Source organism: Canis lupus, chromosome 25, assembly GCF_048164855.1.
Source record: "Canis lupus baileyi chromosome 25, mCanLup2.hap1, whole genome shotgun sequence".
Taxonomy (NCBI): domain Eukaryota; kingdom Metazoa; phylum Chordata; class Mammalia; order Carnivora; family Canidae; genus Canis; species Canis lupus.
In genome coordinates, this window is record NC_132862.1 from 13,975,720 (window position 1) to 13,997,627 (window position 21,908).

Below are 21,908 nucleotides of genomic sequence, written 5' to 3' on the forward strand. Positions count from 1 at the left end.
CCCAGTTACCCCAATCCCTCACCCACTGATTTGGATTCTTAAACGGTGGGTGCCATTAGAACAATTTTTTTGGCAAAGTAAGCGCAAAGTAAGTAAGTGATATGTTGCCTTTCAAATTTCTAACATCTTAGGCACCCAGTAATTCTGGTTGCATTAGTTGATGGTGAGACTGTTAACAATCCAAGGGTTTTTGTTTTTTAAGAAAATCATTACCAGTCTACGGCTTGGCTTAGCAAATAAACTTTCTCTCTTGTCCTATTTCACAATGAATGTGCTGGTGAGTTTTTCTGATAATCTGTGTATACATCAGGAACCTTTTTTTTTTTTTTTTTAACAATCCTTTTTCAGAGATGTGTCTTGCCAAACCGAGTCTGCTTTGAAAGAATGTTGCCAACTATTCTCTGATGTCAAACTTTTTTTTTTTTCTTTTTTTTTTTTAAGGTACTACTGTAGCACTCCTTGTTCTTGCTTTGGGATTTCTGCTGTCAGCTCAGGTTTCACCACGCATCACTTTTAAACCAGTAGCTCCATCGGGTCAGAACACTTCTTGCACGAGATACAGGTGAGTTCTCATAACAGTCCCCTGCCTTAACCTAATTCTAGTAACTTTTTGTTTGCATTTAACTTTTCTAAAATTTGAGAGATGAATTGCGGCTTGCTTGTGGTGGAAGGTAAGAGGATGGGAAAGGTGGTGAGGAGGACCCAGCAGGAAAAGGAACAGCATGTGCAAAGACACGAGGATAAAAGTGTGGAGGAAAAGTATCAGACACACTACTGATGTTTTTCTAGAAATTAGAAGTTGGGATTGATACAGAATCTAAGCAGGAATATTGTGAAACCATTTTTAGATCATCTGTGTATGACTCAGTGGCATCTATTTTCCAGGTAAAATAAATTACTTTAATCAGTAATTAAACTTTTCTGGGATGTATATGTCTGATATAGAAGATTATCATCTGGATATTCTAACAGGCTTCACAGAGTTCCACAAGTATCTTCTCATTCATGTATGCAGAAAAGGAGATTTTCTTTCACTACTAGAGTTCTTTCAGAGCACTAGGAAATGGAAAGAGATGATGGAAGAGAGTGAAATACATTCGGACGGCCAATTGTAAGCGTGGGAACTCTGTTAAGCCTAATGGTATGCACACTGTATGATCAATTGGTTGGAGAAATGGATGGATGGATGGATGGATGGATAGACAGATGGACTAAAGAATGCACAAATTAGTTACTCAGAAATTGAATAAACAGATCAGTTAATATATCTGGTAGCAGAGTTCCAAAGCTTATAACTTTGTTTTAGTGGTTGAAAAGGCTAGCAGCCCCTTTAAAATATATGGATAAAACAAAACCTGGCATTATTTATTTATTTGGACAGCACACATGGGTTGGGGGGAGCAAGGAATAGGGGGAGAGAGAGAATCATAAGCAGGGTCCACACTGAGAGTGGAGCTCAACATAGGGCTTAATTTCACGACCCTGAGGTCATGACCTGAGTTGAAATCAAGAGTCAGAAACCTAACTAAGTCACCTAGGTGCCTCATGCCCTAGCTTTGAAAACAAAAAATGGAAAAAAAAAAAAAAAGCAATAAAAATAAAAACAAAAAATTATATTCTTCCAGCCTCAACTAGATGTACACAAGTCTTAAGTCAATGGGTAAATGATTTATTAATTTCTTAACTTTTAGTCATATACTCATATGAAATTAAAACATTACATTCATACACTAAATTCTACTTGGAATCCTCTTGGTTTCATGTTGAACAGGTTTTGAATTTATGGTGGTTTCTCATTACAACAGTGAGGAGGAATGTATATTGTTAGGCCTTTCTGGTCCCAAATTGTGGTATTCACTTTGCTTTAGAAATAAATGCTTATATTCCTTCTTCCTCTTACTAATAAGTTTACTTATTTAATGGCCCACTGATTTTTTAACAGTCTTTATCTTGTTGTAACGAAGACTTAAAGATGTCTTGATAAAGGAAGTCAACCTTAGAATAGACTATTCTTCAGTGTAGTGATGTTTTCTTTCTTTGAACATCCCATATCAACTGCTAGATGATAGAGCCATTACCAGAACTCTTCATGCTCTACTTTTGGTTTTTCTTGATGGATATTTAAAATGTTTTAACATAGTTACTTCTGACAAATTATTTTTAAAATTACTGTTGTTTGAGCAAGAGTTCTAGAAAGGATACCTTTAGATACAGTAATTTAGATTAAGAATAAGACTAATAAATGCATGGTCAGGCCATCTAAAGGCAGGAAACCAGAGTATGAAAAAAGTTTTATGAATTTCTGATACAGGAAAAGAATGACAAACTTTTGAAATATTTTCAAAATAAGGTAGTTTTCTTGATATCAACTTTTAAAGTTTAAATAAAAATATTTATTGCCCTAGTATAGCTTACATGGCAGTTTATGATTATCCACCTGTTAATCTTTCTGATCTTTCTAAGTTGTCATTACCTAATATTTCAGTACCAAGGTACTGAGAGGTAGTACAGCCTAATTTTATTTTCACCACAAAAATGGGCAACAGATTTTGAAACAGAACCAATTTTAGATGTCCTTTGGGAGTCATTGAATATGAAAAACAGTTATATATGTTATACCTTCTTTCAGAGTAACATATTAGGCTCTGTGGGAATTTGACAGTATGTAAATATACTCTCAGTGATTTTATAAAATATACCTGCATTCTCTTACTGATTTTGTTCTAGTTTCCTTACTGATTGTGTTGTTTTTAAAACTATATATACAACCTTTTTTAAAGATAAACATGAAAGTCATGTTTGTAATACAGTACCATAGAATGAGTACTGTTTAGGCTGTAAATGTAGATACTATACTTTCCCCATGGAATGATCCATATAGGAAAATTGAGCAAATAAAACAGATTTAAAAGGGAAATTGATATAATACTGATCTTAAAAATATTGTATACTGTTGATGAGAGTATAAATTGTACTCTGTTTTGGAAAGAATACAATTGTGCCTAGTAAAAGTTAAATGCCTATGCCCACTGACTCGGCACTTCCACTTGTAGAAATCTGTAGACAATGGTGATGAGTACGTGTCTATTCCAATTACAATTAAGTAGATTTAAGAAAGTGAGTGGTTCAAGAACAGTGGTTCTGTAGTTTAATTCAATAAATACTAATTGTGTGGCAGACACTATTGTAGGTTGGAGCCCATAATGTAGGTTGGGGGTCACTAAAGATCTGAACCCAAGAGATTGACTATTCTAAACATTTTCCAATGAGAACTTCTGCTTTTTATAATATTATACATGCATATAATATATATTATATATATATTTAGATATTATATATTTACTTGAGACAGCAAGTGAGAGAGAACATGAGCTGGGGGGAGGGTGACAGGGAGAGGGAGAAGCAGACTCCCTGCTGAGCAGGGAGCCCAACTCGGAGCTTGATTCTAGGGCCCTGGGATCATGACCCGAGCTGAAGGCAGATGCTTAACCAACTGAGCCACCCAGGCACCCCTAGAGTATTTTAATTTTTTACTGAAGTATAATTAACATATAATGTCATTAGTTTCAAGCATACCTTCCACCTTGGTGACTTATTTATTTTATAACTAGAAATTTGTTCCTCCTTATCCCTTTCACCTATTTGTTTTATCTGTCCACCCACCTCCAGTTTGGTAACCACTATTTATCTGTATTTAAGAGTCTGTTTGGGATGTCTGGGTGGCTCAGTGGTTGAGCAGTCTGCCTTTGGTTCAGGGCGCGTGATACCAGAGTCCCAGGATCAAGTCCTGCATTGGGCTCCCTCCAGGGAGCCTGCTTCTCCCTTTGTCTGTGTCTCTGCCTCTCACTGTGTGTCTCTCATGAATAAAATAAAATCTTTACCAAAAAAAAAGAGAGAGAGAGAGAGTCTGTTTGGGTTTTGTTTGTTTGTTCTTTCTGTTTTTTTAACTTCTACAGATAAGTGAAAGCATATAGTATGTCTTTGTCTGACTTATTTCATTTAGCATAATACCCTCTAGGTCCATCCATGTTGTTGCAAATAGTAAGATACCATTCTTTTTTTTTTATGGGTGTTAGTATATAAATACCATATTTACTTTATCCATTCATCTGTTGATGGATACTTGGGTTGCTCTCTTATCTTAGCTTTTATAAATATTGCTGTAATACATAGGGGTGCCTGTATCTTTTTGAATTAGTGATTTGTGTTTTGGGGTAAATAACGAATAGTAGAATTACTGGTTCACGTGGTATTTCTATTTTTAATTTTTTGAGGAACACCCTTACTTTTTTTGGCAATGTTTGCTGTAATTTACATTTCCACCAACAATGCATGGTTCGCTTTTCTCCGTATTTTTGCCAACACTTGTTATTTCTTGTCTTTGATTCTAGGCATTTTAATACAATGTAAGGTGATACCTCATTGTAGTTTTTGTTTCCCTAATGATTAGGGATGTTGAGGATCTTTTCATGTGTCTTTTAGCCATCTGTATGCCTTTCTTGAAAATAATGTATATTCCAGTTCTTTGCCCATTTTTCACCAGATTGTTTTTTCTTAGGCATTGACTTGTGTAAGTTCTTTATAATTTTGAATACTAACTCCTTCTTGGATATGTCATTTGCAAATATCTTCTCTATTCACTAGGTTGCCCTTTTTTTAATATTTATTTATTTATTATTTATGATAGACATAGAGGCAGAGGCACAGGAAGGTTGCCCTTTTCTTATGGATGATTTTCATTGCTGTACAGAGGGTTTTTATTTTTTTGTAATCCTTATAGTTTACTTTTGGTTTTGTTTCCCTTGGCTGAGGAGATATTCATAAATATGCTGCTAAGGGTCATATCCAAGAGATTACTGCCTATACTTTCCTTTAGAAATGATATGGTTCCGAGTCTCACATTTAGTTCCTTAATCCATTTGGAGTTTATTTTTTGTTTAGTGTAAGAAAATGATCCACTTGCAGTTTTTTTGTATGTTGCTGTGCAATTTTCCTAACACTATTTGTTGAAAAGACTTTCTTTTCATCATTGTACATTCTTCTGTCCTCTGTCATTAAATAATTGACTGTATAAGCGTGAACTGTTTGTTCTGTTCCATTGTTACGTGTTCATTTTTGTGCTACAGCCATATGTCTTGATTACAATAGCTTTGTAGTACACCTTGAAATCTAGGATTGTGATACCTCCAACTTTGCTCTTTTTCAAGATTGTATTGGCTAGGTCTTTTGTGGTTGCATACAAATTTTAGAATTTGTTCTATTTATGTGAAAAATGCTGTTAGTATTTTGATAGGGATTGCATCAAATCTGTAGACTGCTTTGGTTAGTATGGACATTTTAATGATCTTTGAGCATGATACAACTTTCCATTTGTTTGTGTTCAATTTCTTTCATCAATGTCTTGCCAGTTTCACTGTACAGATCTTTCACCTCCTTTGTTAAATTTATTCCTAGGTATTTTCTCCTCTTTGGTACAGTTGTAAATTTAACTGGTTTTTTTTTTTAATTTGTCTTTCTGCTACTTCATTATTAGTGTACAAAAATGCAAGAGACTTTGATTTATTAATTTTGTATCCTGCAACTTTACTGTATCAGTTGTAATGTTTTTTGGTAGAGTCCTTAGAATTTTCTATATGTAGTACCATGTGATCTGCAAATAGTGACAGTTTTACTCCTTCCCTACCAATTTGGATGATCTTTATTCCTTTTCCTTGTTTGGTTGATATGGTAGGATTTCCAGTACTGTGTTGAGCAAAAGTGGTAACAGTGGACATTCTTGTCTTGTCCCTGATCTCAGAGAAAAATCTTTCAGTTTTTTACCATTGAATATAATGTTAGCTGTGGGTTTTTCATATATGGTTTTATTATGTTGACATATGTTCCCTCTAAATCCACTTTATTGAAAGTTTATACCATTAATGGATACTATATTTTGTAATACTTTTTCTCCATCTATTGAGACTATCAGATAGTTTTTATCCTTCCTCTTGTTAATGTGTTACCACATTGATTGGTTTGTGAATATTAAACCAGCCTTGGATCCCTGGAATAAATCCCACTTGATCTTGATGAATGATTTTTTAATGCATTGTTGAATTCAGTTTGCTAATACTTTTTATAGGATTTTCACATCTATGTTCATCACAGATGTAGGCCTATAGTTTTCATTTTGTGTTGTATATTTGGTTTAGGTATCAGGGTAGTGCTAGCCTTATAGAATGAATTTGGAAGTTTTCCTTCCTCTTCTGTTTTTTGAGATACTTTCAAAAGAGTAGGTGTTAACTCTTCTTTAAATGTTTGGTAAAAATCACCTATGAAGTCATCTGGTCCTGGACTTTGGTTTGTTGGAAATTTTTGGGTTACTGATTCCATTTTGTTACTGGTAATTGTTCTGTTCAAATTTTCTGTTTCTTCCTCATTCAGTTTTGGAAGATGATATGTTTCCAGGAATTTATTTATTTTTTTTGTCTATTTTGTCCAATTTGTTGGCATGTAATTCTTCATAATATTGTCTTATAATCTTTTGTATTTCCTTGGTGCCAGTTATTACTTCTTGTCCTTCATTTTTATTCTTATGTATTCACATCTTTTCTCTTTCTTTTGTTGATGAGTCTGGCTAACGGTATTCTTATTTTGTCTTGTAAAAGAACCAGCTGTTGGTTTCATTGCTCTTTTCTTTGTGTGTATGTGTGTGTCTTTTTTTCATTTACTTTGCTTTAACCTCTATTACTTCATTCCTTCCAACTAGCTCTAGACTTTGTCCTTATTTGTTTAACTCCTCCAGGTGTAGGGCTAGGTGGTTTGAAATTTTTCTTGTTTCTTGAGACAGGTTCAAATCACTATAAACTTTCATCTTAACACTGCCTTTGCTATCTCCCAGAGATTTTGGACAATTTCTTTTCATTGTCATTTGTTCTCTGTGTTTTTTTAAATTTCTTCTTTGATTTCTTGTTTGACTCATTTGTTCTTTAGTCCATGTGTTTGTGTGTGTTCCAGATTTTTTTCTTGTAATTTAAGTTTCATACCATTATGGTAGGATAAGTACTTAATGTGATTTCAGCCTTCTTAAATTTATTGAGAATTGTTGTGCAGCTCAACATGTGATCTATCTTGGAGAATGTTTTATATGCAGTTTAAAAGAACATATATTCTGTTGATTTTGGATGCAATGTTCTGTATATATCTATTAGGTCCATCTAATACTTCAGAGCTACTGTTTTCTTACTGATTTTCTGTCTAGGTAATCTGTTCATTGATATAAATGTAGTGTTAAAATTCCCTACTATTATATATTACTGTCAATTTCTCCCTTTATGTCTGTTAGTACTTTATATATTTTAGTGCTCTAATCTTGGGTGCATAGATATTTAAATTCTAATATCCTCTTGTTAGATCAATTTCTTTATCATTATGTGGGACCCTTCTTTGTTCCTTGCAACAGTGTTTTTAAGTCTGTTTTGTCTGCCCAGCTTCTTTTTTCAACTCCATTTTCATGGGGTATATTTTCTATCCCTTCACTTTCAGTCTGTGTCTTTAGGCCTGAAGTGAATCTTATGTAGGCAGCATATAGATAGGTTTTGCTTTTTTCATTTATTTTGGTTTTTGACTGGGTCATTTAACTCATTTACATTTAAAATAATTATTGGTGGGTATATACTTATTGCCATTGTTTTCTTGTTGTTTGTACTGATCTGTTCCTTCTTCTCTTACTGTCTTGTAGTTTGATGGCTTTCTTTAGTGTTATGTTTGAATTCCTTAATTTTTGTGCATCTGTTAAAGGTTTTTGATTTGTGGTTAACATTGGGTTCATATATAATATCTGATGTGTATAGCAGTCTATAGTAAGTTGATTCTCACTTAAGTTCAAGCACATTCAAAAAGCATTTTTTTACTCATTCTCCATGTATTATGTAGATGATGTCATATTCTACATCCTTTATCTGTGTGTCCTTTGACTTTTGTAGGTATAATTGATTTTATAGTTTTTGTGATTTCACTCTCATGATGCCTTTATAAGTGGTTAATCTACTACTTTTATTATACGTTTACTTTTACCATTGAAATTTTTCCTTTCAGAAGTTTCTTCTCATTATGGACTCTTCTTTCTAATTTTTCTCTTTTCTACTTTAACATTTATTGTAAGGTTGGTTTTGTGTTGATGAACTCCCTTAATTCTTGTTTGTCTGGGAAACTTTTTATCTCTCCTTCTATTCTGAATGATAACATTGCCAGGTAGGATATTCTTGTTGGTAGACTCTTTCCTTTCAGCACTTTGACTATATCATGCCACTTTCTTCTGGCATGCAATGTTTCTACTGAAAAATGTTGTTAGCCTTATGGTGATTCCCTTGTATGTACCTGCTTTCTTTTTTCTTGTTACTTTGAAATTCCCTCTTTATCACTACTTTTTGCCATCTTAATGGCTATGTCTTCTGGATCTCATTGGGTTCAACTTGTTAAAGACTTTCTTTGCTTCCTGTACCTGGCTGTCTGTTTCCTTACTCAGATTAGGAAAGTTTTCAGCTATTATTCCTTCAAATAAGTTTTCTGCCCCATTCTCTCTCTCTCTTCTTCCTCTTCTTCTTTTGGAATCCCTATAATGTGAATGTTACTGTGCTTGGTGATGTCACTAAGTTTACTTAATCTATTCTCATTTTTTATTCTTTTTTTTTAAGATTTTATTTATTCATGAGAGAGAGAGAGAGAGAGGCAGAGACATCGACAGAGGGAGAAGCAGGCTCCCTGCAGGGAGCCTGACCTAGTACAGGACTCGATCCCGGGACTCCAGGACCACACCCTGAGCCGAAGGCAGATGCCCAACCTCTGAGCCACCCAGGCGTCCCTCATTTTTTATTCTTTTTCCGTTTTGCTCAATAGCTGAGTGGCTTGTCATTACCCCGTCTTCCATCACTGATCTATTCTTCTGCCTCCTGTAACCTGCTGGGTTTTTTTTTCTCTCTAGTATATTTTTCATTTCAGTTATTGAATTCTTCAGTTCTTACTGGTTATTTTTTATAGTTTTATCTCTTTTTTTTTTAAGCTCTCACTGAGTTAATCCATTCAATGGTCATTTTTATGACCATTGCTTGAAATATTTATCAGGCATATTTCTTACATCATTTCACTCTTTTACTGTTATTTTGTTTTATTCTTTATTTTGGGACATACTCCTCTGTGTCTTCATTTTATCTAACTCTTTATGTTTGTTTCTATGTATAAGAAGTCACATATATCTCCTGATCTTGAAAGTAGTGGCCATGTATAGAAGAGGTCATGTGGTACCATGTAGTGCAGTCCCCCATAGTTACCAGCACCAGGTGCTTTAGCAGTATCCTTTCTGTGGGCTGCATGTTCCCCATGGTGTGGCTAAACCTTGATTGCTTTCAGCTGAGCTAGTTGTAATGACCCACTTTGCCTCCTGTGGGCTCACTGGGCAAGTGATGGTCCCCAGGCTGTTAAGAGCCCTGTCTGTGGCAGCTATTGGCTTTTTGGTGGGCAGGGTTAGCATTCAGACTACCTATCTGCAATTAGCTTCTCTGCCATAGTTGTTGGGACACCGAAGGGCAGTGCTTGCTCCCTGTGTGGCCAACAGAGGCTCTCGTTGGTGGGCAGAGCCATTAGTTGGAAGTTACCATCTCTGCCACAGCTGCAGGTGCACCAAAGGGCAGCAGTTAAGAAGCTCATCTGCTGGAACTGCAGACACACTGGTGTGTGTGCCCTGTCTCCCCTGATTCCCAGGTTAGTGGTCACTTAGACATAGTACCAGTCTCTGCCCAGGCTGCCTACAGGGTATGGCAGATAAGGAGCCACTTAGGAGGTAAGCCTGCCTTTTCCACGTTGGGCAGATTGTATGAGATGGGTCCACAGAAAAATGCTGGGATGGGCATACAGTGCTAGCAAAGTAAGTGGAAAGTATTAGAACTGGCTCCCCATGCATCCAGCTGTCTAGGCTGGGGGATAGGGAAGAGAAATGGCACCTGTAAGCACTTTTGTTCCTGAGAAATTTCCTGAAGGCCCTTGCCTCTCCAGAACATGTTGTAAGATTAGTCAGTAAAGCTTCCTATATACCTCTGAGTGTATTTCAAACTGCTGCTTCTGTTGTGTGTCCGAGGTTCTTATTTTGCTGGCTCTTTCAGGGCAGGGGCTCAGTTTCTTATCACCCTCTGGCTCTCCTGGAGTAAAGCCCACTCATTGTTAAAGTTCCCAGAGTTAAGCCCCACTTATTTTTAAAGCTCCCTAAGTTAAGTTCTAGTTTTCACAGCTAGGTGTTATGGGGATTCGTATTCTTAGTAAGGGTGCCCAGGGACAGGTGTGCCTGGTGTGATGTCTGATCTTCTCATTTCTTCATACTTCTGGTATTCCTTCCATTCATGATTAGTCTTACTGATAGGTTCGATTCCCAACCTTGTTTCACCCCTTTTACGCTTTTCACTGCAGCCTTCTCTGTATAGTTAACTGTGGAAGGTCTCTTCTGCCAGTCCTCAGGTTGTCTTTGGTTAGTTGCATAGGTGTAGATGTTATCTTATTGAGTCTGTGGGGCAAGGTGAGTGCAAGACTCTCTTATTCCATCACCTTCCTTCAATATCTAGAATATTTTGATTTTTTAAAAATATTTTTAAAATTTTTTTGACAGCACAAGCAAGAGGAGGGGCAGGCAGAGGGAGAGAGGGAGAAGCAGACTCCCTGCTGAGCTGGGAGCCCAATGTAGGGCTCAATCCCAGGACCCTGAAGATCTCATGACCTGAGCTGAAGTCAGACACTTAACCAACTGAGCCATCCAGGCACCTGTATTTTAATTTTAAAATTAATGATATTTCATTCCAAGGCCTAGTTATATTTGTGTGAAATGAATGTATTAAAGAACCTCTTGCAGATCTCCTTTTTATTGTAGAAAGGTGAAGATAGAAACAAGTTGATATTAAAAATGTATAGCCAACTAAATAAAAGCTCTCACAGGGTGCTGTGGCTGGGAGGAGTAACTCTAGTGTGGGTATCATCTAACTCCTGTATCTATCATATACTGCTAATATGGCCTTGGGCTCTGTATCTTCGAATTACTAATGTACTATCCCTCCTTTATCCAATTAAACATATTTTCTTATGAGAACTATCAAAGCTTTGAAGGTTCATACCTTTCCTAAGTAACACTTCCCTCAAACCTTTGACATTTTATTACTTTTTAAATTGTGATCTCAGTATATGCAAATTGCTATCATGAAACCCTTGAAAGTAGACACATATTTCCTAAAATCTGTATTTGTGAAATTTCAAGCTATACTTGCCCTAGGGTTTTCATCTCATTCATTCATTCATTCATTCATTCATTCATGTGTTCATGCATGTATTTAAAAATATTTATGAAACACCTACTTACAGGATTCTAGTAAGGATAAATTAATGTAAGAAAACAGTGCCTAGCACATAATGAGCCTTTAGTAAATATTGCAGCCATTGTTATAATTAATAAAACTTCTAATGGAGGTGAGCTTGGGATGATGCTAGTTTTTCAGAGAAGATTAGCCGGAAGATAGGATGCTTGAACTGAGCTCTGAAAGGGAGAGAGGACCATGCCAGGCAAAAGAAAAAGCAGATGCAAAGGCCATGCCAAGGCACAAGGAACTAGTAAGTGCAAGGAACTGAAAGAATGCTAATGCAAGTAGAGAAGCATAAGAGAACACTGGTAAGGTACGCGGGGCCAGATTCTTGCTGGACCTCAGAGGTCTTATGAACAATTCTGATCTTCAGTCTAGGAGCATGAACTCATTGAGAAGTTTTAAGTAGGGTAGTGTCTTAATCAAACTTGAAATTCTAAACCTTCTCTCTGGGAGTGGGGTACACAGAAGGCATATGCTGATGTAGGGAGACTGGTTATTAGAGGTCTCTGTGAAAGAGATGATAATTGCCTGGACTATGGTAGTAATATGGAAAACAGCTAGACAAATTCTAGATATATTCAGGAGAAAAAAATCAACAGGGATTAAAAATAAATAATTGATTAACTATGAGCAACCAAGTAGAGTAGATGATAAAGATGAATGGCATTACTGGATGAGGCAATCACCCATGTTTTAGTAGGAGTTGACAAAAGAGGCTGGGCCTCTAATTCATTTTTATTTTCCTTTTTAAAATTTCTCAATTGAGAATCTTACTGAGAATCATGGAAATGTTTTAAGCTACCCATCCTTCGTTCCCATGGATGTGCCTCACCAGGATAGTAGAGGGTATGTTAGAAATACTCTCAGGTGATTCTAAGACATCTTCAGTTAAGAACCACATACTATAATGCTTCAATTTTTTTTAACTGCCAACTAATGCTTCATTTTTTTTTAACTGCCAGCTCCCTTTCATTACTTATTTTTTCCCTTGAACATTGTTAAGGCAAGAATACAAAAATAATGTGGTTCTTTTTCTATTGAGTAATATTTTCATGTTTTCCTCTCTAGATGAAGTTTTCAAGCATTGAAATTTACAAACTGTTGCTTCATTATAGACCTCCCTATGGTGATGACACTAGCTTTGAGAAACTGTATATGCCTAACTAATTAGCCACTCAGTGTTTATTTACAGTAAAAATATTTTTGCATTCACTACACTTTCCTTCTCCTTTTGCCAACCTCGCGTAATTTAGCACACGTTGTTGGCATGACACTATAAAACTGTTAGATCAGTCATAAAACTTAGAATACGCAGAAACCTTGTTAGCTTCTATTTTTTCCCAGTATTTGGCATCCTGGTGATGATGTGTTTGTATCCAATAATTTAGCAACTTAACAATGAATAAACTATTATACTATGAATGGAAACTTTACATTTTTGTCAAATTTTGTCTTCTACCTACTGATTTCCTTTAAAATTAAAATTATTTTAATTTTTTTGGCCTGATTGTACAGGCTGATATGCTTTGGAGATTAGAGAGGAAAATATGTCTGTTTAGAGACATATTAGACATATTAGACATATTAGATAGACATATTAGACATATTAGATGATGTGTTTGTATCCAGTAATTTATATGTTATATTATATTATATTATATTATATTATATTATATATTATATTTTAATTTTTTTGGCCTGATTGTACAGGCTGATATGCTTTGGAGATTAGAGAGGAAAATATGTCTGTTTAGAGATATATTAGACATATTAGACATATTAGATAGACTATTAGATAGACATATTAGATAGACATATTAGATAGACATATTAGAGAGGAAAATATGTCTATCCACAGATCTACTTCAGACGAAGAAAAATGTACAAAAATGAGAGTTGAAACAAAAAGCCCATCTGACCTTATCATGTACCTTTACCTCCAAATGGTTATACATGTCTTTTGCTAGCATTTAAATACCCAGGCTTGAATTTGATGCCTGGATGAGAGAATCATGGCAGAAATTCTTGGAGGAATTTGGCCACTTACAGGACGTTTTCATTTTGGCCTTTTTTGCTTCTCAAGAAGCACTTCTTGACTGTGGAAAATACCAGTTTGAATTGGGGATCCTACTATTGTGGGGGCTTTGCAGGTCCTTGGCCAAATGCCAAGGCATGAAGATAAAAAGGTTTTGAAGATAATGAAAGGCCCTACTCAGGGAACATGGCTTCTTCAAGGAGTATATGAGTGAGGTTGGGTCATAGTGGATGAACAGGAGAATGGCACAAAAATAGGGTGGCAGGCCAGTGACAGACCGTTCCGGGACTTTTTAATTCTTGAGAATTCAGAACATCATCTTAGACTACTGAGAAGCCTTTGAAGGGTGATGAGTTGAAATGACATACTCAGATTTGTGTTTTTAAAAGATGACTCTGAAAAAAAAAAATTACTTAAAACAAAAGATTAGCCTGGCTGCAGAGTGGAAAACTAATAGAGAACAATAGAGAGTAGTAGAGGGAGGTGATGTAAAAAGAGTTCAGGATTCTAGGAAGGAGGTAATGCAACATTGACATTGGCCATGGAGACAGAGACTTGATAGTTTGGAAGGGAGTGACAGGACTTGGTGATTGGGTGGATGATGTACAAGGACAGATGCTTTAGGCAGGATTAGAATTGTATTCAGGTGTGAGATCCCTGGGTGGCTCAGCAGTTGAGTGCCTACCTTCGGCCCAGCGCATGATCCTGGAGTACAGGATCGAGTCCCATTATCAGGCTCCCTGCATGGAGCCTGCTTCTCTCTCTGCCTGTGTCTTTGCCTCTCTCTGTCTCTCATGAATAAATAAATAAAATCTTAAAAAATAAATAAATAAAAGGAATTGTACTCAGGTGAGAGGATCCCAGGGATCTGAAACTTCACTGATGTCCACTTCTTGGAAGCACTGTTCCAGGGGTATAAGTCTTTTTTCCTTGCTTTCCAATGAAATATAGCAGTCAAATAGTAAGAACAGTATTTAGCATTTGCTATCACTTATATTCTTATTTGAAATGTCAGTTTCATTCCTTCTGGAAGTCAGAAGACTTTTTGAGAAAAGCTCTTATGAACTTGTCTGTTTAGGTTTGAAGTAACACAAAAAGGCAAAGGGAAAAACGCCTATCTCTCATAACTCAAGAGCTCTGGTCATTGTAATGAATAAATCAACCTGGAAGAGTTCTGTCCACATTTCAAGCCAATCCACTTGAGAATATCATCCCTGCTTTATTCTGTGTAAACAAAAAGAATACACTATCCAGTACTGTGACAGCAACTGCAACCATAACCACTGGGGTATTCCCTTACAATAAGGGCCACGGAAACTACAGATAAAATGAGTATTAAATGGAGTTTCTTTTTTCTTTTTTTTAAGATTTTGCTTATTCCTTAGAGCATGAGCAGAGGAAGGGCAGAAAGAGAGAGGGAGAAGCAGACTTTCCACAGAGCAGGGAGCCCAAGGATCCGGGGCTCCATCCCAGGACCCCAAGATCATGACCTGAACCAAAGTCAGACGCTTAACTGACAGAGCCACCTAAGCACCCCTGAATGGAGTTTCTAAAAAAAAAAAACTTAACTATTCCCCAATTAAGTTTCAATAAAATAAGATACCTTCTTATAAATTATGGTATTGAACGAGTGATGAAAACAGTTCAGATATTAACACTTAAACATTCTGGTTTGTGAAATTGGAGCATTTCCATCACAGTGTAAAAGCATGTTACACACCTCCTACTATGTTTGCCCTACCTTTTGCTGTGTACCATCCTTTTAAAAAAAAAAATACAGAGCATAAGCAATGTGGTTAAAAGACTGTCTTTAGTGACTGTAACTTTGGAAACTGTCTTTGTTATGTGGGTGGATGGATGAGTAGCTAGCTGGCTGGAGTTGAGAGAAGGTAGATGATGGTACTGGCTGAAGGAAGTCTTTAGTATAATTTCATAATCCTGGGAGTCAGATATATTTGCTAGAAGATTTGGAGACACTTTGTTGCTCTAAAATAGTTTCTGATGTGGGAAGCTTCCAAGCCTTTGTTTCATCAGAGTGCTTGGCCTTTACTTGTAGTCATGTCTAGAGCACGATGAGTGATTGATTTTATACACCTGCTCACAAACTCAGCAGTTTAGGTGGGAAGATCTCTGGGCACATGAGTCGCACACTGTGCAGGTTATGCTTCAGTGAATTTTTCAGATTGCTGCTTGGTAGTAACAAGAGAGTGTTTGCCTATATTAATAATAGGCAAATAGCAAAACAAGATAGACTGACACATGCCTCTTGGACTATAACATCTAGATTATATGGTGAATCAGTTAGGAAACTAGAAAAATGAAATTACATATCCAGAACAGCTTGGTTATAGAAGCAGACATCCAGCAATTGATTGTGGTATGATTCTACACACTGTAGCACATCAAAGAATACACCACTTTAGGAAAAATATTTATATGCATTTATAGTCAGTTCATTGTTTAATAAACATTTTTGAGAGTGGCAGTAGGTCAGGGGATATTGAGATCAAAAGGAAAAATGGAAGCCTTATATTCCACATTCACAGTGAGGAGGGAGGAAGATGCAAATAAATAACTGCAAAGTAGTATGATCAAGGCTGACAGATGTATCAGAGTATGCCCTGGCATAATTCACTTCTCCTGGGGTCATCACAGAAGGCTTCACACAGGAGGTTCTTAACATTATTCTAGATGCCTTCTTAGAGTGGTTTTTCAGCTGCATAAAATAAATTATCTGAATACAAGGGAAATCAATTATATTGAAGTATGGCTGCCAAATATTTTTTAAGTAAACCTGTTATATAGTGTAATGTATCTAGTTCTTCACTAATTGAGTAATAGATCTAGCTGGAGAGCTAAGCAAAGTTTCAAAACCACAGTGAATGTAAATGGCTTTTGAGATTTCTGCAACTACTGTAATGCGGTATGAAAATATATGTGATTTCTATTGTCAGTAGTTTATTGCCTACATTCATGACTGAAGGAAATGCTGAATTTTAGTCAAAGGCTAATGAAAAAGAGGTGTAATTTTTTTCTCATCCGAGACTATAGGCCTCACGTAGGAGTGAGCTTTACTTAATTCTTCAAGGGTGAGAGTTTCTCAGACCAGTGAAAGTAGAGATGGCCCCCAGGGCATGTGTCAAATGGATTAGCTCTTTTGGGAATTCTAAAGTTTAATAGTGCTAGAGAAAGGGAAACCAGTCATGGGATAAGGTGGAGGGAAGGGCAGGGCTTTAAAAAAAGCAAGATTATGTGGTAGATGAAACACATTCAACAGCATTGTTCAGGAAAGTAACATGATCACATTTGAGGTTTGGAAAGAGTTTTCTGCATGAAATTTTAGAGGACTTATTGAAAGGAGAAGACAGAGACCTCCAAAAAGAAATAACAGGAGTCTGAAGTTACTGCATGATGGTGAGCTTGAGGACAAAGGTGTCTTCTGAGATGTGTGATTGGGAATAGACGATTAGAGAGAAAGAAACTGTGTTTGGATAGTTCACCTCTGTGGGTATTCCGTGTGGGTTAAGTGACCCCAGGTGATACGCCTAGGAAGATAGATGGACCATAAGTTCAGGCATGCTTTTTATTTTTTAATTTATTTATTATATTTTTTAATTTATTTAAAGATTTGTTTATTTTATTCATGAGAGAGACAGACACAGAGAGAGAGAGAGAGGCAGAGACATGGTGGGAGAAGAAGGCTCCTCACAGGGAGCCCGATGCGGGACTCGATCACCAGACCCGGGATCACACCCTGAGCCGAAGGCAGATGCTCAACCACTGAGCTACACAGGCATCCCGTACTTTTTATTTTAAAATAATAATAGTTTATTTCAGTCTTAGTATATGCAGGTATCATTCCACATTCTTTTTTAATATAATCTTATATTACCTTTAAGCTCTCTTAAGTGGAAGATGCTATTATTTAATTTTATGAATAAGGAAATAAGGCTCAGAGAGTTTATACAGGCTTCCTGGGAGTAATGGAACTGGTAAATTGCAGAGCCACCTTGTTCGTTCCTCCACCCTCTTTAGACAAACTACTGGCCTTTCTTTGAATATGTATCAGTACTGCCCAAATCTATAAATATTTTAAAGAAACACTTTTAACTATCTATTACTCACAAAGCAAAGGGAAGAGTTTCAATTTCTGCACATTTAAGTGCCAGGTATTTAAATACTAAGTTCTTATTTAACAAAATACTTCCCTGAAAACAAGTATCCAATGATGAAAAATTTTAAAACCAGAGGCACCCTAATTAAATTTTGTCCTAAGTGTGCCATTTAATTGAACTAACATTAAAACTAAAATTGCTGCCAATCATCTCACCTTTTCAGCAACTCTGATCCTAAAATAAGAGATACCTTGATAAATACCATGCTCTCGTGGCCTGAACAAAGTCCTTACCGACTTGTAGAAGAATCATTTATGGAAAGAAAACGATGCCCAGGTTAGAAGTGTTAAGGAGTAGGTTTATAAATCCCTGCCTTAGGACCTTACCAAAATTAGAAATGACCCTCTTCATTTTCCTAAGCTTGCTTTTGATTCTTTTTAAGAAGAAAGACATTAGAGGCACCTGGGTGGTTCAGTCAGTTAAGCGGCTGCCTCAGCTCAGGTCATGATCCCAGGGTCCCGATGTGGTACTCAATTCCCGGATCGGGATCACGCCCTGTGCCAAAGGCAGATGTTCAACCATTGAGCCACCCAGGCATTCCGCAGACAACATTTAGATATCCCACGTTGGTTCCGCCTTCTTCTGGGAAGGTGAGATTTTATTTTCCCAAAAGTATGTCTGGTTCTGGACCCCCAGAGAGGGAGCACAGTATACACAGAAGCAGTTGCTTGGGGACGCCTGGATGACTCAGTGGTTGAGCATCGGCCTTTGGCTCAGGTCGTGATCCCAGAGTTCCAGGATCGAGACTTGCATCAGGCTCCCCACAGGGGGCCTGCTTCTCCCTCTGCCTTTGTCTCTGCTTCTCTCTTGTGTGTCTCTCATGAATAAATAAATAAAAATCTTAAAAAAAAAAAAAAGACAGTTGCTTATAACTCAACTTCATTCTCTGTGTGTAGAACTAGGCAGTTGCTTCAGGTGGGAAAGATAGTCTGACCCTTTTTATCACCTCCCACTAGAAAATGATTTGCAGTGGTGGTGGTCAGCCATATGTCTCTTTTCTTCTTTGAGGTACATTCAATGGAGGAGTCCCCTTCTTTCTCTAAAGCAACACTGAAACAGAGAACAGAATGACACCTTCTTGACACGAATTTCTCACAGGAACTGTATAACATTTTAAGTTCTGTTTGTTGCACTGTAGAAAGTACATGTGAATATTGATCTTACTCAGAGGCAACCAATTAAAGTCACAGTTTGTACTGTCATATTAATAGGGCTCTAATCCCATAAAAGGGAATTTGACCAGAATATCCCAGAACAATTCCAGAAACTGATTGATTTTTATTTCTTCCCAATGGAGTGTTATTTCTCATGGAAAAGAAACAACCCGTGTGAATGAATGTCTGATGAAAGTACTATGACTTACCAAGCTACTTATTTTATACAGAATTTGTAACAAGTAATATTACAATCATTAATAACCACTTAATACATCTTAATACACCCAAAACCTTACACACCTGTATCGTAGTCCTCTGTAAACGATACTGTGCCTTGTAACTGAAAACAGATTCCATAACACCTTTTAATACTCCATTGTTCTGAAATGACAGAGGACAAAAGATGTATTGAGACATTGTTCCTATTCTCATGGAAATTTGAGTTTGTAGAAGAGAAGGATGCTTTTACACAATTGCCTATAACCTGTATTTTGACAGAAGAGTAAAGAATATCATTCTTTTTGATTCTCAGCATCGTGAAATAGATAATTCTATCATTTTTGGAAGGTAAGCTCTGAAAATTTACTGTAAACTGTGTAGGAGTACTTAATTTGCAGTGATAAACTCAAAGCTCAGCATGTTTTGAGTATTCCGTATTATTAGGTAGCTAATGATACAAATCTGTTTCTCATTCCACTGCTTTTTACTTGATAACATCTAGTATAGCTGGTATTTTTCTCCACATGCATCCATATTGCATAGGTACCCATTTTTGTAGAAACCTGTTACTCTAAGGCATTAGCATTGGTGATGATGGCAATCCTGTGGTAATTTCATCTTCGAACGAATTTTTTTGAAATGATGCTGTACATTAGGACCAGCTTGTTGGTAGATTAATAAAGTCTCTAACCTCCACAGAGGCTTAAAAAATGCACTGCTCACTTTTATACTTTATCAGTGCCATAGACTCATTATTAGTAGCTCAGTTGACAGTCAGAATTTCACTTTTTTAAGCTTATTATTATTCTTTTGTTTGATTTTGACTTTTATATCCTAAATCCATGCTGATTAGGCTTGGCAAATTAGGAGTAAAAGTTGTTTCATAGAATCTATTAGTGTTTTCTAATTTTATCAGTTTGAAAGCAAAGGAAATCTTTATGCTAATTGATTAGTATTTATATGAACCTTTAACTTTATGGGGTCTAAATATTTAACTCTTACTGACTTCTCATTTTTATCTTTGTGTGATTAACATGTGACTGTCATACACATCTTCACAAAAGTTTAATGTAAAATAAACATTTGAAATTGAAGATAATAATTCAAACAACAAATATTGGTTACTGTAATCAAATTGGCAAGAATGTGTATTATCCTCATTCATGTAAGCTCTACATTATGTACTGTATTGTGGGTCATCAGAGACTTAAAATTTAATGAATGTATAAATTCCTGGCAATTAGCACGTAATAATGTTGACACAGATATAATTCTTTGTTAATTTTCTTTTCATCTCTCATATTGAGTGTGGGTATGCGTATTGATTTACTATATAGGATAAGAATAAACCAGGAATCTAAACATGCTAAATTAATATTCCTACTTTTTGTACTTGGAATTCCAGCATGATCTTTTCTTTTTATGTGTATTTACAGTGTCATGTCAGTCTTATAAGAAGAGTTAGTATTGTACTTGTCTATTCTGTTAATATCTCTAGGTTACCTTATTTTACTTAATACCCAGATTGTTCAAAAATACTATCTGTGCAGTAGAGAAACTCAGTAAAGAGTCATTCATCTAATTATGTGTTTTTAATTATGTTTTATAATAATAACTCTCTCTTTTTTTTTTTTTTTGGTTCCAATCACTACGCATTGCCAAATGGACTTTTAGGATAATGTGGAAGATTTTCCAAAGCTGGGCAGACAGCATTCCAGACAAAGGGAATAGCATGTGTATAGAACCAAGGAGAATCTTAATATTTTCTAGAAACTACAAGTACAGTATATTTTCCAGTTTCAGATGCTCAATTTCACAGAATCCAATTTTTTCTTTCATTAAGCTATGTGCCTTATATACCCAACTTTTTGAAGATGACCCAAGGAGCAGTAATTTTAAACTCTGTCGTGGCAGGCAGGGCAAGGCACAAAAGAAGTGTAGGCCATGGAAAGGGGACCTGAGAGCTCTTAACACTGCTTATGCTGTTCACAGCAGAGCTGCACTGGTTCCCAACTCTGATGGTGTAAAACTGTCTCCTGTCCCTTTGTTTTCTCCCTTTTTCAAGCAGAGGGGGCTTGCTTGTAATCAAGGTCAACATCATCAGCATCCTTTGCCATGGCCTGACCCAATCACCTTCCCATGCCGGCTTCCATTAGACAGATGAACATGTGGCCAGTTTCACCAGGGGTCCCTAGAGTTTGTGGAGGAGAGCAGCTAAGTAAGACCTTCGCTGTGGTGTGTGGGGAAGATAGTGACTCTCCCGACTGCATTGCCTTAGCCCTCTGGTACCCTCCCATAGTCCTGTTTCAGGTGTCTGTCATAGGCTGGTTCAAAAATTTAAAGAGCTGGGTTTTCCAGTCATCTTTTTAACTCCTTTCCTCTGGAAAGAAGACACTGTCAGTGCCTCTGGATTCTAGGGAAGGCTCCAGTGGTAGTTCCTGTGTTGGCAGATGTCTCTCATACTTTCAGGCATTGAACTTCAGAGAGATTTTCAGAAAGTAGATGATGCCTATAATTCTATTCAGGAAACATGGAGTGGATTATAAATTACAATAGGAGATGGGGAGAAATATACCTGACAGCCCATTGAGAACTCAAATTAGAAGAAGTCATATGTACCGGAAATAAGGATTTTAAACTCTCATATGAAAAAAATACATAAGGGGTGCCGGGCGGGGGAGGGGGGGGCACAGTCAGTTAAGCATCCATCTTGGTTTCAGTACAGGTTGTGACCTCAGGGTCATGGGATCGAGCCCTTCTTCAATCTCTGCACTCAGCATGGAGTCTGGTTGAGACTCTCTTCCCCTCTGCCTCTGTCCTCCTTCCCCACCCCACTCTCTCTCTGTCTCTTTCTAAAATAAATAAAAATCTTCTTTAAAAAAATTTTTGTGAGACTATATTAATAAGAATATTATTATAAGATTAGTATTTTACAAAGATTTTCCTG

The 21,908-nt window shown here is 36.6% G+C and overlaps 1 protein-coding gene across 1 annotated transcript in view; it reads left to right on the forward strand.

Moving 5' to 3' along the window:
* Positions 1-21,908, forward strand: part of SLC2A13 (solute carrier family 2 member 13) — a 359,718-nt gene that overhangs the window by 243,790 nt on the left and 94,020 nt on the right. Inside the window, exon 6 of the mRNA XM_072798345.1 lies at positions 442-562. Within this exon, the coding sequence (XP_072654446.1) occupies positions 442-562 (121 nt within the window). The remainder of the gene's footprint in view (positions 1-441; positions 563-21,908) is intronic.